At 43.7% G+C, this 17605-nt stretch overlaps 1 protein-coding gene across 6 annotated transcripts in view; it reads left to right on the forward strand.

The window, feature by feature from the left end:
- Nucleotides 1–5812: 5812 nt before the first annotated feature.
- The window catches only part of Vps13 (vacuolar protein sorting 13C), a 103445-nt gene continuing 91652 nt past the window's right edge, over nt 5813–17605 (forward strand). For all 6 annotated transcript variants that reach the window (XM_089548304.1, XM_089548306.1, XM_089548307.1 and 3 more), the window contains exons 1-8: nt 5813–5964; nt 7685–7771; nt 8526–8621; nt 9546–9647; nt 12575–12804; nt 14211–14291; nt 15770–15827; nt 17465–17595. In XM_089548304.1, the coding sequence (XP_089404430.1) occupies nt 5865–5964; nt 7685–7771; nt 8526–8621; nt 9546–9647; nt 12575–12804; nt 14211–14291; nt 15770–15827; nt 17465–17595 (885 nt within the window). In that variant the 5' untranslated portion in view covers nt 5813–5864. The remainder of the gene's footprint in view (nt 5965–7684; nt 7772–8525; nt 8622–9545; nt 9648–12574; nt 12805–14210; nt 14292–15769; nt 15828–17464; nt 17596–17605) is intronic.

A 17605-nucleotide genomic window follows, 5' to 3' on the forward strand; every position in this document is an offset into this window, starting at 1 on the left:
TCGAGTAGAGTTGGAAATCCGCATTTTTATTCAATCGTTGTGGTCCGCGGGAGGCACAAAGTTCCAGAAGCCTGTAGTCGGTGCGTGTCTTCACTGCTGTGCGCTTAGTTCATTCAGGATGCCGTCTTGACGAAAGCGGTTGTTTTGGAAGCCCGCGACAGCTTTCTCTGAAAAGGCTTGGCGCTGCAGCTTCGCTATTCTCTTTCGGCTTTGTGCGGTTGCGTCCCTCAACGCTGCTAGTCTTGTTCCAAGGAGAAATTGACAGTGCCGACGGCTCATAAAGCGATAGACGACGGTGACACGCTGGTTTATGGTTACAGCAGCGCGGGAAGAAAAAGCCATTTGCGAGTAGGCGCTTGTTTGGTGTATGTATACGTGTTCCTTCATTTTTGTGTATTTTTCCCGCGCTGTTTTAACCACGAATAAATACAAACTCGTCCAGACTGTGTCCTTGTAAGTATACCCGTTGCGTCTACATTCCCCTATGCATAACGGAAGTGTTGGCGACCGATATGCGTGGGCCGCGGTGTGCTCACCGAAGCGTGCAGTGCCAAGAAAGCCGCTCCGCATCCGATGGTATCCGTCAGCAAAGCGATACGCGAAGCAGTCTGAAGCGTACCATATGTTTACTGTACGCTGTGCGAGCGACATGTCAACTGCGTGCAAATTTTCTCCGATATGGACCCACTGGATCGACCGACCCGCGCTGCTGTCTCGATCGAGTGCTGTTGTGCGAGCGTAAGGACACAAAGCCGGGTTTAGGAGGCGGATTGTTAGGTTTAAAACATTTGCTCTTAAGGGTGGTGAAGTGTAAGGCCATGCCATTGTAAGATTGAGTGTACCTCGCAACTTACCGTTTACCGAGATGCCGAGTCGACCTGCGACCACTTCGCCGAGTTGCACTTTCTTGCATTCAGTTGATTAAACGCATTAGTGAAGTCCAAAATTTGTAGTTTATTGGAAAATCAAAATATGAGCCTTGAAAAGGCTTGACACAGCATGACACTTATTACAAAACATAGCTTGCTACCTGAAGCCAGCAAAATCTTTTAACAAAAGTGATAACACTCGTGTATGGAATGAGAACACACATAAAAAGGATTCAACAAAAAGACTAGAAAGAAGAAGAAATGCACAACTGAATTAGATCACTTTGTAACCATGAACTATTCGAACAGAGAGAGTAAAAACATATAGGAAGGCAGTAAATGAGGGCTTTGAGACAGAAAAATATTTGTGGACCGGTCTTGCCAAATTGTGTGAAATGTTTCATTTCTCGGTAGTTGTTTCTGTATCACAAAGTTGATAAAATTTAAGCAATGTGAATGCAAAGTAATTGGAGCACTGTGTGGAATTAAGTGACTTGAGAAATTGGTAACAGTTGTGACAGCTGGTGGAAGAAGTGAATCATTTTCCCTCCCTTCTGCTTCATGTATTCCTTTCTGTAATATATGTAAAGAAAGAGGGTACCCTGCTGACACTATTTCTATTGTTGCATTGTTGTATTCTACTCTTATCTGCCTAGCCTGGAACAGTATAGAAATAGCATAGTTTTCTGTCCAATTTTCTGTTCTGTTTGTTGTGTGGTATGTCCTACTTGTGTGCACATGCTGTTCTATATTTGTCAAAACCATGAGCCAACCAACATAGTCTGCACATAAGACGGGCATTTGAGCTGTGCACAACTAAGGCATGATGACAGCTAAAGAATGATTAATATAGTGTACAAATTGTGGCTGGTAGAATGATAAGGTTTTCCTCTGTATGCATATGTACCAAGTGCACGTAGAAAAGTGTTTTCATCATTTAAGAACATGAATTTGTTGCAGGTTGCAAAACTTGTATATTTTATTTATTTACATATACTGCAGGCAGTTTTGGCCCAAGCAGGATGGGCATACAAATGCAGAATACAACAAGAAGAACATATACAATGCGAGGAAGAACACATGGGAAACAACACATTTCTTAAAAGAACAACTATATGATAAAACTAATGTTGGGTAATAAATGGCAACAACACGTCTCATGTATGATAAGAATGCGAAACGCATGACAAATAACTCTTCTGGAAGGAAAACAGGATATGTTAAGTATGCAAAATATGGCTTTCTAGTCCTTTCACAAAATCTTTGCTCTTAAAAGTGTTGCGTGGTAAAGAATTCCCTTATATGCTAGAACTTATATGCTAGTGCTTACTCTGTTGCTGCGTGCAGTGGGATTATCACCCCATTTTGACACTACTAGTTTGAAAGGCCAAAATCACCTTCAGTTGGGTTGAATATCTAGAACTAAAATTGAAAGTATGGTACACTAATTACTCTCTTGATTATTCCGGCTTCTATAGTATGAAAACCATGCACTCCACATTTTTACAAAATACGATACTTCAGTCACCCTGTACCCTAAAGGACAGTAGTGCAGGCATGCTAAAGAAAGCTCTGGGAGACTGCTAACTGCAGCCCCTATTCTTGAACATCAGTGACCAATAGTACATGGCCATGTGTGAAGCTACAGCATGTAGATTCATGAACAAGAACTAGCATTTGCACTCTGGACATGTACTGCTGATGCTACTTAACTGACTTATTTTTGAAAATGTGCGCATTGTTCATTTACCACAAAAGACAAAAATCTGTTTTTAGGAAGCAGGTAATTTCTGGTTGATTCAGTAGCAATCAAGCTAAATCAAACCCCTGATTACTCCTGAAAAAACTGACAATGACTACCATCAAGCATGAGCCTAAGTCGGTGGTGTACAGGTGCTGTCAAAAGTAAATGGAAGGCAACATTAACACAAAAATTTAATCATTGCCCGCTCAATTCATGCATCCTTGAATACATATGTGCAGACTAATTGGGATTGTGCGACTTGCACTGAGCACCAACAAACATGGACCATTATGCTTTAGATTTAAAGAAATTAAATTTTTTTGACAAAGTTGCCTTCCATTTACTTTTGACGGCGACCGTACATGACGCATTCACATTACAAAGCTATTCTTTTCAATACTCAGTATGACTGGTTGTAATGTGCTCTATATTGTGAGCGGCCGTTTGAATAGAATTTTATCTTGACAAAGTCAGACATTTACCGTATTTACTCGTGTAATTTGCGCCCGCACTTAGATTGTGCTCCCCAAAAAGTTCAAACATTTAACCGGATTAAAAAAAAAAATACTCGCACATTTTGCGCACTATGCTGAGCCACACCACTAGCATGTATACGCGGGTGCGAACTTTGCGCCCTTTACCCGGCTTGCTCACGCTGGCGGTCGCTATCCCGGACGAACAGTTGCGCGCGCGCCCAAATCCAAAACTCTGCTAGTCAGCCGGGCCACACGCAAGGGCCCCGTTTTATTGCCCGTTATCTCCTCCCACTGCTTACTTCGCGATTGAATCTTTGCGCGTTTATTGCTTTGAGCTAAGCACGTGCCGTCATGCCACCCCGCGGGGAGCTACATAGCGTGGGTGGGGAGGACGAGTCAACCTTTTCGTTTTGCCAGCGAGGGGTGCCAACCTTTTTTTTTTTTTTTAGGATGTGTTCGGATAACTCGCTTGCGCGTAAATTGTGCACCCGCTTTTTGGAGCCCTAATTAAAGAAAAAACGTGCTCAAATTACGCGAGCAAATACGTACGGTGCTCTATGCCTTAAGGAACTTCTTTCTGATTTATTTTGCAAACGAACTATGGTTTTAAGGAATCACAGTGCTCCCTTATAAAACAGTGACACTTCCCAGGCGCTATGGCCGAGATAACAAGAAAAATGCACCGCCATACAGATTACTGCTAGGCGCAAACATTTGCACACTACAAGTAATAATATCAAGTGGAAATGATGCCCCAAAGAAACTGTGGTGTGTTCGATGCTATAGATGACAAGGATCTCTTTTTATTTTCTTCTAATGAAGGAGTGCGTAAGCTGATAAATAAATAATCATGTACAGTAAGCAGAGTTTCATCAGAGCCATATACAAACCGCAGCCAGTTTAGCAGTAGTGATTACTTTTTATCAGTGCGGGAATACTGTAGCCGCGCTACTCGATCATAACGTCTAGCTAAAGCCATTCATTCTATTTCTTTCATGAACACCTAAAACGTCATATTGAAAGCATACATGCAGTCAATGCTATAATAAAGCACCTTCTCAATAACAGCATTTCTTTCCAATCTCTTGACAATGTATCGAGGTGGTTCCTCACCTGAAGGGGGACGGCATCCGCACGTATACGAACTACGAGCGGCGACATCCGATCGAAGTGCTCGGCCAGAAAATGTTTTGAAGGTCCATTTTGCTGCTTCCCAGTCGCATTGGCCTGGTCTAACGGCCTCAGTCCACTGGCTCCTTCGCTCTGGATCTTTCGGAAACCTGTTTGAAAACAATACTATTCACTGCACTCGGACAAAGAGCCACGAATAAGTCCGGGGCGGTACGAATACCACGTTCACGCCGTGTCGCGCGTTATGTTCTGCGAGCATGCATTTTACTCATTACGCAGTCGATTAAATACGAAAACAAAATGCAGTATACTTACGAGTGGAAAGTGACGCCCGGTTCTTGTCCTGGCGTGCGCGACCGACACCCAGGAACGCAGCAGCTGGGCATCGCAGCGTCTTTGTTGTCAATCGGAGCAGAAGCCTCACTTTCCGCCGTGTGTGACAGCTGCCGACAGCCAGGCGCGGCGCGAAATCGTCTGCTCGCGCTGCTCGCGTTGATCTTCGCGGCGCTAGCATGCCATTGGCTGAGACAGCGGCCAAGTGTCATGGCGGAGCCCTCGCTTCCGGCTTCAAAAAATGTGACGTAGCAGCCTCTCCTCTTTTCCTTCTTTCCTCCATGGAAAACGTACTTGATGTCATGTGACACAGCGAACCAATCGAATTCCTGGGGCGCGCGCAAGGAAAAAGAGCGAAGTAGGGGGCGATTATTGCTTTTCTATCTTTATTTAATGAAGGCTCTTGCGTACGATTTATATCAATATTATCTATACTTCATGAATAGTATCCTAGAGCACTCTCGCTTAGTTGTGCTTGCGTCGTGATATTAATTCTTTTATGATAAACCTGTGCGAAGTGGGAGATCATATTTTACATGACTGAATTTTTCCATCAGCTGCTTATGACAAAGCATTAATTGAATTCTGTTTACTTCGGCTTATGCGAATTTTTTTTGGAATGATTTTGCACAACTGCTTTGAATAAACAAAAACAGAAATGTACGAGCCAGTGCGAGATCCATAAATTTGAAGTTGCGTTATGATTTCTTGCGTGATTTGCCCTCGGTTTCGTTTTAGCAGCAAATGAAAAAACAAAGTTCTCCATAATTTGCTCCCCCCCCCCCCCCCCCCAGCCTCCATCCCCCGGTTAATTTAATTTTTTTTTTTTCCTGAAACGTTTAGCTCTCTGCCCAGGTACAGAGGTGGTCACATCGTCAGTAATCAGAAGCCGAAACAATACGACCGTTACAATGAGTAAAGATTAGACTTGAGTTTCGGTGGGAACTGATACCGAAGCGCAATGTGTGAGGGCATGTTGCACACTGCGAAGAAAGCTAGCTGGAGGAGGCTTACAGCATTTTATTTGCTCTTGCCTATTTGTAGCTCTTGTCTCTGTTGCATCTATCTCCAGGAGGGGGCGTGACGGCGCACGCACATCCGCGCCACATTGAGGAGAGCGAGCTCAGCAAGCGAGCGACGCGAAAGCGGGGCACGTGAGGGTGTTGTGCACGGCGCGAGGCAGCAAGCAGCAGCTAGCCGGGGCGTTCGACGCCCAATGCTTGACATGAGGAGCCAGCGCTTGTAGAACGAAACAAACTCGCGGTTTCCCGCTAAGCATCGTTCCAGCCGAGTTCTAGTCGGCGACTGACGATGGTTTTCGAATCGGTAGCCGTCGAGCTGGTCAACTACATTCTTGGAGACTACATTGAGAACTTGGACACATCCCAACTCAAATTGGGAATATGGGGAGGTGAGTTTCCGATTCTCTTTGCATGAGTCGTACGCGCCTGCACCAGTGCGAGGTAGCACCGCCAACTGTTTAACTGTCAGTGGATGTGTAATAGCGATCGCGTGCCGTGACACTCGCAGTTAGCTAGCTTGCGCCAGACCTGTTTCCTTTTCTGACTAGGCGCGTCAGCAAGCATGTGCACGTATTGTACGATTTGACGGCGGTGCGTTTCGTGTTCGTGCATGATAAACAACGAAGTGCGCGTCTGAAGGGAAACGAGAAACTTCCCAGCAAAGCTGCTTGATCAAAATACTGCTGCTGTATGTGGCATCCGCGCTACAATGCATCGGGTTGGTTTTTGTTCATGAAAGAGCCCGTTATTTTCGCAAGCTTGACAATTGCTGTTGCGTACGGATACCAGGTGTTGTTTGTATCTTTTTTCTTGCCGTTGTTTCATGGGCTGCTGGTTCTCGATCTGTGAGGCTCGCAAGCGGATTTGTATGCGGGCAAACTTTTATGTTTACGATTTGTTGCCTTTGAACGCTGTGGGACAGTCTAGTTTACTGCAGCCCGCATACTTGGGCCCGCACCGTATTTGTCCGTCAATTCTGACTCACACGCCCAATGCTTGCCTCACGCCCCCACTGTTGTGGATTAACAATGCTATCAGTGATCAACTCAGAACGCGAGTTCGCCCACTTCGGTTGTGCTGCAGGGTTACTTTGTTGCAAGCAGGCACTTGTTTTGCTAGGCTGTTATTTATTAGACGTTCTTCACATTGCACATTTTATGATGCTTTTTTTCTCCACAAATTTATTGGTTGCCAATGGATTTTCTTGCTGCAGCTTTGCACCTAATTGTGTGGTATGTGCTGCTGTCAGCCAAACTATATACATGCTTCGTGTTGCAACTGTGACATATATTGTGTACATCTGTGACTGATCTGAACGCTTTTGCTGAGTAAGAATAAATGTGCTGTCAGTGCCAACCCTGCTTAATCAAGATCTTTGGCTCTGGAGGAAGAGATGCATGTGAACATCATTCATGGCTCTGTATCAACTTGTAAATTCACAGTGGTGTTCTTGTTTTAAAATTAAGCAAGAACCTGGTTTTTGCTTTTTGCTTGCAAGTGTGCTGACGACATGCAGGGGACAGAAAACAAAAGCTTCCCGTTTTAAATGCAGCAACATTTACAAATGCACATTTTGCGCGTATGCCTCAACAGCTGTTTTACAGTTGAAAGCAGGTGGCTTTTTATTCTGACCTATTTTTAATTCCTAGTTTCTTTTGAATGTCGAGAGGCTTGCATGTTATCTTAATTTTTATCCATTGAGCTAACTTATATACAAAACTATATGTTCTCGCCGCCTTTCTGTTAAATGTCCCATGATAATTTGTGTCCATGACATTTACTGCCTAAATGGCCGGAGTTGCTCTTTCTGGCTTGACTGAGCTTACAAAGCACTGAAATAAGGGTAATAAGTGCTATGAAAGGAGACATACTTGTATAAGGCGTTTTTGTTTGTCTGCTTGGCTACACACTCTAAACATAAATACACCTATATGGGAGTAAAAAGGGAGTAAAAAAGGTGCACATCCGTTTATAAAAGGGTGTGTTCTAGAGGACAACTTTGCTCTCTTTTTACTCCTTTCTGTTCAGAGTGCAGTACTTTTCGGCGTGTTTTAACTGAGCGTTTGCTCGGAATAGTGATCTCAATGCCTTTGCCTTTTTTGCATGCAGGAGACATCAACCTGAAGGATCTGGACATAAAGCAGAGCGCTATTGATGACCTTGATCTACCTTTCCGTGTGTCGTATGGTCACATAGGTGCGTGTTATATACTGCTTTTGCATTCCACGCTATATCCCCGTCAGACCCTGTATACATTACAATGCACATTTGTATTTTATGGAATTCTTAAACAAATAAATGCATCACTCCTGCAGCCTAAGTGCCTTTAGAATTCAGAAAGTGCTCACAGTGAGCTTTGCAACAAGTGTGAAACTACAGGGGCGCTCTGAGCAGCCTTCCAAGTTTGTTGATTTGTCTCAACTAGATTTCTGCTTCTAGTGGCCGAACAGCTCTCAAGTCCCTTGTGCTTTTCCATGAGATGTCTTGCAATTTTGGTTTACATGTGCATTCTCTCGTGAATGTATTTAACTAAATATACGCTGCAAAATGTTGCATGCTTATGTAGGCCCAGAGGCCCATAGCAAAGAGCATGGAGAAAACTCATAAATAAGAACTGTTGGACCTACGGCTGCCAGATTTTATGCGTACATTTATGGGATCACCAAGGCTTGAGATATGTATTCAGATTAATGCTGAAAGGCCAAACTTTTGTTTAGGTCTGACGAGGATATAGTTTGTAATGTACTGTACAGTTATACAACTTGCAAGCCTTCAATTTGCCTGAACTTGGCTTGTGCATACTATAGCACGGAGCAGTGACATACAGAGCGGTGATAGTTTACTCGAGCTAGTAAATTTACCAGCTTGCGATTTTATTCTCTAGCTTTTCTTTTGTTGGACAACACCTGGGGCACTGTCTGTATCTTTATTTGCTGTCATGCTGTTTCAGAAAAGCTTACTTTGAAGATACCATGGCAGTCCTTGTACAGTGCTACTTATTCTGCCACCGTGGAAGGCATCTACATGATTATTGTCCCAAAGTCCGGTAAGTTCTCTGATGTTGTTCTGATTATAATTCAAACAGTAATATGGAAGATCAAGGAAGTAAACAAAATAAATCATCTTAAAGGGATACTAAGGGCAGCTTAATCGAGTTTAAATATTTTAAATAGTAAATATTGATTCTCTGGCCATTTCTGGCCATGTTAGTATTTGTTTGGTAGCACAAAACACATTGAAATATTTATTCTGATACCTGCAGCATCCTTTGCGTACATTTTTGTTTGGAGGATACAGAGGAAAAAGTACATACAGATGGCAAACTGTGTAAAAAAAATATAAAACAACGCATTAATCTGAAAAGAAAGGGGGCTAAAGGAGAGTAGAGGCACAATGCAGCATGGTAAAATTAAAATTGTCATAGGAAATTGCTGAGGAAATTGGATTTAAAATTAGTACTTCTTTCCAACCACTCAGTTCCAACTGAGCCTGCCACGGCACGGCCTAAAAGAACCCTTGGATCACTGGTTGGAAGTGGATAATGGTGAAATTTAGCCTTGGGGATATGGGTGAAAAAAAAAGTCTTGACATCACATGTCATTAGTGTGCGGTAACGTGTCGATACAGTGCAACTTCAGTTTGTGTCTGTATCCCTTTGAGAGAATCTGTTTGCTTAGTGTTCGTGTACATAACCAGTAAATTTTATGTTTCCAATGCGTCTACGTCCATCAGTGTTGTTTTATGCGAAGCACTATAGCTTGACAGCACATATATTTGGGCTTGATGATGCATGATTACTTACTTAGTTGGAAGAGCACAGCAGCGTAGCCAAGCATTAATCAAGATACCACACAGCACTTTGTGGTGTCCTCATTCGCTGTATTGAATTGGTCTAGTTTTGTCAAAGCTTGTGCTTTCTTTTCTTGATCACAGTTCCTTAATATCTTTTTAATTTTTTTGTTCTTTTCAGGGGTGAAATACGATGCAGCCAAAGAGCAGAAGCTACAGCGAGAGTCCAAGCAGAGAGAGCTTGCTCGAATCGAACTGGTGAAGCAACAGGAAGCAGAGAGAGGTGATGAACACTGTTCTGAGCTGGTCACTATCACTGGGATATTGGTTAATCGGAGCAATATTTAAAAGGACAGAGGTTTTTGTAGTATTCGTGTGGCTCGAGGCTATCGAAAGTATTGAACAGGTTGCTCTTAAATAGGTCCTGGCGTTGCAGCAACATAATTTTTATTATGTTGTTAGCACTATGTTGCGAAATGGGGTGATGTGTCCCCAACTGCTGAAGGGGAACGCTTTCGCGTGCAGGTTCGAAGAAAACAAATGAATCAAACAAAATGAAGCCGTGTTTATACTTTAAAGCAAAGGAGCCAATAAAAGAAACGAAAACACCAAGGAAAACAAACACTGGACATGTACAACACTAGGGATAAAAAGGAGAGAGTTCACCGGATACAAAGCGTCCCAGGTGGAGTGGGAATGCCTTGCAGGCAGCAAGGACGCGGGTTGGCGACTTGAGATGGGTCGGGTTGGCGACTTGAGATGGGTCGCTGGCGTTGCGTCCAAGGAGGCGGTGGTAGGTAGGCAGGAGGTGAGGAACGGAGATGTACACGGGAGACGCTGACGAACTCCTGTCAACCGCCCTCAAGAACTGGGCAGCTGCAGCAGGAAAACCGTAGCCAGGTCCTGTCGACAGCGTTCCAAAACACCGTAGGCTTGTGCAGCCTATCCAAGGAAGCCTCGGCAGCAAGGACCCTCAATCCATTTGCTGCCTCTTCCGAACTCAAAAGGGACGCAGTAAGCCTGCGTCGTTGATTCAAGGGAAATCCACGGCAGCACAGACCCGAAGTCTGACGGCTGCCACCTCCATGCTTGAATGGGGCTCAATGGTCTTGCGTCGATGATTCAAGGGAAGTCACCGGCAGCACGGACTCAACGTCCGACAGCTGCCACTTCCACGCTTGAAAGACCAGACTTGTGGTGCGGTGCCTTCCTCTACACTTCGGTTTGCTGACATGTCAGCTTTCCGCTCCTCGTGCCTGTCTCGCGCACACCTTTCGCACGCGCACACGTGCAACACGGGGCTGGCACGCACGGCGCTCCGCTGTCCGACGCACCACTGCCGACACGTCGCGTTCCAAAAATCCCTCGATGGTTTGAAGAAAACAACAGTGTCCAGCTTTGCAGTGTTTTGTACGCTGTTTGACGCAGTTGGCAGGTGTCAAAGTGGAGGGGGCAATCACCTTGTCCACTCGGTAAATATTTAAAGGCGCGAAAAACATGCACACACAAGAGCAGACAACGGGGCTGGCTTTCCTTGTCTTACTGGAAGTCCTGCACTCCATGAAATTCAGGTGCTAAATTTGAAGTTTCTGTTTGATGTGTCACCGTACAATAGCATCTGTAGACAAAAAATAACTCTCTTTCAAGTAAAAAAGAAAAAAAATGAAATTGTAGTTCCAAATGAGCATAAGTACCCAAAAACTGGTAAAAAGGAAAAGAATGAAGTGGTTAGGGAGTTGCCGAGCAAAAAGCGACCGCTGGTTGCTCACTGCTTGCATCTTCCATTCTCCACAGATAATAAGCCTGTCTCTGTTTATCAGAGATATGGACAGGATGTCAAAAGATAAGTGTTTACATGCCCTGGGCCCAAATCTTTATCAGATAAGAGTCTAGACTGGCTGTTTAGTATAGGAAAAGGAAGATATTAGCAGGATACATTGTGTGTTTAATGTTGGGTTTCTTATGGAGTTCTATCTCCAAAAATTTTCTTTCTTTGTATTCACTTGAGTTCTAAGGTTGGAAGTACTGTTAAAGAGAAAAATATTTGTCATAAGAAAAGCATATGGTCAGGGCAATTTTCCTCTTGCACATAATTTTTATGCTGTATGTTTGACTGTATTCATTGACTAGCACTTAATTTAAGAAGCTAAATTAAAAAGTCTGGAAACACTTGCACATGCTTTTAATAAAATGTTTAGAAGAAATTGCATAGCTTGTCAAATTCTTGAAATCTTGGAACTACAATGCACTAAATGCTTGTAACAATTTTGTTTGTTTAGTTGGTGAGGGATGGTAGTTATTAATGAGTGTTAAACAAAACATGAGAGGAAACTGTCACTGACACGAGTTCAAGCTGAATACTATCATCGATTGACTTGCCATGTTTCAAAAACATTTTAACTTGTCTGGTCAAGCATAAGCATATGTGGGAGTTTTTGTGAAAAAGCAAGTAATGCATAGTGTGAATGGTATTAGCAAAACACAGCACTTTATTTAGTAAACATATCAAAATCACAAATTCTTTCAGCATATTTAGCTGATACTTAGATAGTTCTTTTAAATATGCACCTCAATTGTGTGTACATTGTCTGGCAAAGCTGCATGCATATAGGTAACCAGGTTTAGCATGCTGCAGTGACTGCAAGCGCTATACAAATAAATACAAATATAAATTAATTTGAAAAAAGTGCAGTGTCAATTTCAATAGACAGCCAAAAAAGCGTGGCTATGGTTATTAACAGTTAAACTGAGTCATGAGAGTGGGGATAAGAGATGCATGGTAGCTACCAGTGATAACCAGGCCATTTCATGCTGCATGTTTCAGTTTTTTTTTTGTCACTAAAAACTGTTGCTGTGCACCACAGGTGGCAGTCGGTGTTATTGAAGACAAAATTCTCATGGAAACAAAGGTTCCTGCATTTCTCAGTGTTTTTTTTTTTTGTGAGATTAAACCATACTTGAGGCGACTTGCTATAATTCGAACTCGAAGGAGCCCGCAGATTTGTCTGAAATATGTGAAGTTCAACTTAAAAGGGACCTTTTACAGCGCTTGGAGCGTCACTTTGAATTAAGTGGAGATTTGAATTGAGTGCATTTGAAGCACTGACAGTGTCACTATAGTGTTAGTGTATTTCCCCCTTCCTTGTACCCCTACTGAGCTGCTGGCTGCTCTGATGCCGTGGTGGCACTGTTTATGGGGGCGATGCGCAGACAAGCCGAAGGAAGAGAAGCAGGACACCTTTGTCGAGAAGTTGACTGCGCAGATCATCAAGAACCTGCAGATCCGCATCCGCAACATCCACATCCGCTATGAAGACAACTTCACTATCCCGGGGCATCCCTTTTCATTTGGCATCACCCTGTACAACCTGTCCTTCGACACGACTGATGAAAACTGGGAGCCATGTGTGCTTGACGTGTCTGCACGGATTGTGCACAAGGTGGGAGCTTTGTTCTTCTATGGCATTAAAAAGCTCCCTAGATGAGAAGGTTTCTTTTTTTTTTAGGAGCATGACATAGCCACGGAAACCTCTTAATTTCAGTGAGTGATTTAGGATGGAATATATAGTGTAGCTTATAGGGGAAAGTACAGGCATGTTGTAGAAGTTGGACAGTTGAAAAAGAAAAGAATATGTAACACATACTTCAGGATGCAGCAGGTTATCATATTCTGTTATACTGTTGACTCCAGGAAATAGGAAGAAGGCAGCGCAGAACTCTTGTCCCCATTCTGTTGCAGTTTGATTTCTGCCTTGAGATTGACACCTCTCAGCTGCTGTTGTCAGCATGGCCCATTTGCAACCGAACACATACAATGCTTATTCATGCGTCAAAGTAACGAGCCATATGTACACAACGAAAGCACAATGTGCTACTGGGAGGAGCGCACCCTAAAAAAATAGGCTTGGACAACAAGAATGGAAATGCCGGATGGATGTAGTCTGAGTTGCTTCATGCATATTCAGGCATCAGCATAACAAACTGGAGAAATAAGGCCGAAGTATGTGTGCAACGCAGTATCAAATATCGCTTGTGTGTGAACATAGCAGGAACATGTTCCATTCAAATTCACTTCCTGCTTCTCATGCTGATGTTTTAATAAACAAGAATGAACTAGCTTAGGGAGACAGTTTAATGGCATCATATGAAAAGAAGGCCTTGCAGCCGCATACCCTAAGCATTTTGCTGCTGGTTGCATAGTGATTTCTAGCCACATTTATAAGGAGTTTGGACATGACACTGCTCTTTGCTGCAATGATTAGAGCATTTTAGAATATGCGTGCTCTTTTGCCTGAACCCATTTTTCTGTTGCAAAATACTGGCATTTAAGTGTTTTGTCAGAGCTTTCACTGACTTGCTTTAGCATTCTTGCATTGTTTGTGTGGAATTCTCGCGGTCATAGTGAATTATGAATAATGCATGCACTGCAAAGTAGTAGGATTTTTTTGTGCAATACATTTTATAAAATAGGAACTTGCTGCCTGGGATGTCACATGTAGTCGAGTCCTTGTTTTTTTTTTATCTCTAAGAATAGATGGAAGCATTGTATTTGCAATTTACTTTTCTTTTCTTTTTTTTTCTTTTTCTTTTTTTTTTCTTTTTTTAATACTTTTATTCATATTAATTGAATGCAGTGTCAGATGAGCCCTATCAGCTGCTCTTAAATAAATGGAGCATAAAGGAAAAAAATGACTGCTTTATGCAGATGTTTTACTGAATGAAACACTAATATTATACCAGAGTAGGTCTTATTCTCGCTCCGTGGGGGTTTTATATACTATGTTATGATCACATCAATGAATGATCATTTTTTTTACATGGAAAAATCTTTTTTTTTTTCATTTAGCTTGTTGATGTCAGCAGCTTTGGCTTGTACTGGAACCCAGATTGCAAGCTGTTCATGGACCAAGGGCTGCCGATGATAAAGGTTAGTATTGAACAAAGGCTGTATTCTCAAATGATCACACTGAAGTGCCTTCAGAGTCAAGTATTAGAACATCTGACATATAATGCTTTTGTAGCAAGGGTATTTATAAATTTTTGCGTTATTCCAGTTTAAGTTGTCCGTTCTATCAAAAGCATTCTAGCCAGCTTATTGTATGATATGTGCCAGATCCTCATATGGCCTTGAAAGTTGCATCCAAACGAGTTTTGATAATAAAGCGTAGCCATCTTAAGCAGAGTCATTAAGAAGCATTTCTGGCTCGCAGAAAGGCAAGTAAAATGTGCAGTTCGGCTATTTGGCTTATATTACTTTTGTAGCAGCATGATGTTACAAGATGAGGTGGTTATGGTGCTCGGCTGCTGACCAGAAACACTCTGGTTTGATCTTGGCCGCAGCGGTCACATTTCGATGGAGGCAGAATGCTCGAGGCGTGTGTACTGTGCGATATCAGTGGACGTCAAAGAACCCCAGGTGCCCGAAATTATCCGCAGCTCGCCACTACAGCATCTCTCATAGCCTGAGTCGCTTTGGGACGTTACGCCATAAACGAAACCTTGACAAGAAAAGCATGGGTGACAAATTGCATGGTGTTGGGACTTTGGGGCATCCCACCGCTGCCACCACTGTTGGGTCTGGGTGTCCGAGCCAGGGAAACGGTCGAGGCGACGGTGAGTCAAATGACTTTTATGTACAGTATGTACAAGGGCTTTTACATGATACAAGGGCCAAGAGCACCACGGGCTAGCACAAAGAAGGCCCGGCGGCGAGCGTAGCTCCGGCGTGATGGCTCTTCTGCTGCCCGTCTGCTGCTCGGGCTCAGCGCGGCTTCGTTTTTAAAGCCGCCGGTGCCCGTTGCGGCAGCCAGCCGTTTAAATCCTCCAATCAGGTCACGGTACTGGCCACCGTTCAAATTAGACCAATGGTCGAGAGGCGACGGCCGGCGAAGGGTCGTAGGAGTTCGCACCGACGGTGAGGAGGGGAAGAGGAAGGGTCCGCGTCGGCGCCGGCGAGGCGGATGATTCACGGTGCAAGCCGCGACATGTCCGAGAGAGTCTGGGCCTGCTTTGAGCGACGGCGGGCGCGCAGCGCTGGCTTCCAGAGAGGCCAGCCAGCGAAATGTGGGCGCCAGCACAACAATGGCAACACAATGCAGTGTGTTCTTCTTTCCTCTCTTTTTTTCTTGTCATATTGCACTCCTACAAGAATGTCAGAAAGGTGACTGTGTGGCTGTTTTAAGAATTCTTGAAACATTTATACATATTCTTCATTTTGTTGTAACGGAAAACTTAATGTTTTTGTGGTGTCAGATTGACTGATAGGTAGTGGGCCTACGCACGGATTTCTCTTGCTGCATCTTGTTCAACCTCTGTAGCCTGTGGCGTGGTCTGAAAGGGTTCCTTCCAGAATACTGGCCTGGTGCTTGTGTTTACAGCAGCTGACCTTTCTGTGATAATTTGCAGCCATTGCTTCAAGAGAAGATCAGCAATGAAGCTGTGAGGCCGGCCGATGTTTCGTACAGTAAGTAAAGCACTTCGCTATCATTGCATAGTTGCACCGTTGGCCCGTAAGCTAGCAGTAGCTCTCTAAGTTGAGCGGGTTTGCCTGTAGATTGTATTTCTGAAGGAGTCGTTGTGTTCGCTGCACACTGCAATGCACCTTTGTGCAAGTTTAGCAGCCTTGAATGTTTGTAAACTGTGTTTGCAGCCACTTATAATGCCAGTGTTTGCAGTGAAGCATCATTAGTACCGCAGTGGAGTATTGTACAGTAAAACCTTGTTAATTCAGTCACTGAGACTGCGACAATTATTCTTAGCCGAGCACAGCAAAAGAATTTGAGCTAGCCAAAAAAATTCTATGTGGGAAGACGCTCCTGTATTGGAGAAACTGCTATATTACCACATACAGCCAGTGGCTCCTGCTTGCCAAAAAAAATTGACTACAATTACAAGTCAACGCACACACTGCCCGCACTTTGTTTTGTAGTTTCCTGCGGGATGGTGTCGCGGTGCGTGCGCAGCACAGAGCAATCAAAGCTTAACGGTGCGATCACAAGGACAGCAGTCTAAAGCCAGTGGAGATTAAAAGCGAAAAAACGATGCTGTCTTCCATACTCACGTGCAGCTGCCCACTATAGTTTTGGATACGTCACATATCAAGCATTGGCATTGTCCTGCGGTGGTGTCTCGCGGCTCCAAGAGGCCTCACTGGTTTGCGGCGAAATCGAGATCGGGGATTCCTGCGTAGCACCCAGGTCTTCAAACTAACCGGGCTGGTGCAGGCTGCCGCTTCGAATTATGTGGTCAAATTTGCATTAGAAATTATGGGACCGCAGAAAATGTTCGAATTATCTGGGGTTTCAGATTAACCAAGTTCGAATTATTGAGGTTTTACTGTGTGTTGAAATCTACTATTTTCTTAAAAGTGGCTCAGAGGGTGTAATATTGTGACTCTGGGAGTGCACAAGATGTACTGTACAAAAAGTGATGTGCCCCGTAAATGCAGCAGATTGTTTCAGAAGCAAATGCTACCACTCTTCCCTCAAAGGCCATGTGCTTCTGAAGCACCTAACAAAAATTCTGTGCTTTGTGTTAGCTCATGGTACTCGAGTAGGCAGAGGTTTTTTGTTCACTCCATCAGGCACTTTAAAACTGTGGACAGTGTGTATAACACCCCAACTTTAGTGACAACCTAATTCTGCAAACTTTTGTTAGGGTTTTCTTTTCATTCACTGTCGATCCTTTATCTCCGCCGCCAGCACACACCCTTATTATAGTTTTGTTTCACCTTGTAGAGCAAACTGTTTCTGAACAATCACAACTTTTATTGTGAAGGATTGCAGTCATGCACTGGGGATTCTGCAGTGTCCAAGACTGTTCATGACTATGCAGAAGTATTGGGTTTGGTCAAAGTCATGCTTAAAGCAGAATATGACTGACAGCTGCTAAGTGCATGTGTTGCTGGCACTGCAACGTGGCTTTTCTTGTGAGCACATCTTAACATTTTGCTCCTACGGACTTCCATTATCTTGGTGCCTTTTTGTAAGTGTAGTGCGGCAATACTTTGGAAATTCTCACCGTTCCCAGCCCTCAACTGTGGTCCTGTTACTGTAGGTAGATTGCTTTCAGATACAACCATGTTATTGTTGCCTCTTCTAGTGTTGGGTCCAATTTCTTCCGTTGCCAAGCTGACCATGGACACGAGGCCAGAGATCAACAACTACAGCACCACGGGAATGGTTCTGGACATCGTCGTTGCAGAGATCAGTGTTGGCATCAGCAAGCGCCAGGTTCGATGTT

The sequence above is a fragment of the Amblyomma mixtum genome, chromosome 6, assembly GCF_055824585.1.
Source record: "Amblyomma mixtum isolate Tamu chromosome 6, ASM5582458v1, whole genome shotgun sequence".
Lineage (NCBI taxonomy): Eukaryota > Metazoa > Arthropoda > Arachnida > Ixodida > Ixodidae > Amblyomma > Amblyomma mixtum.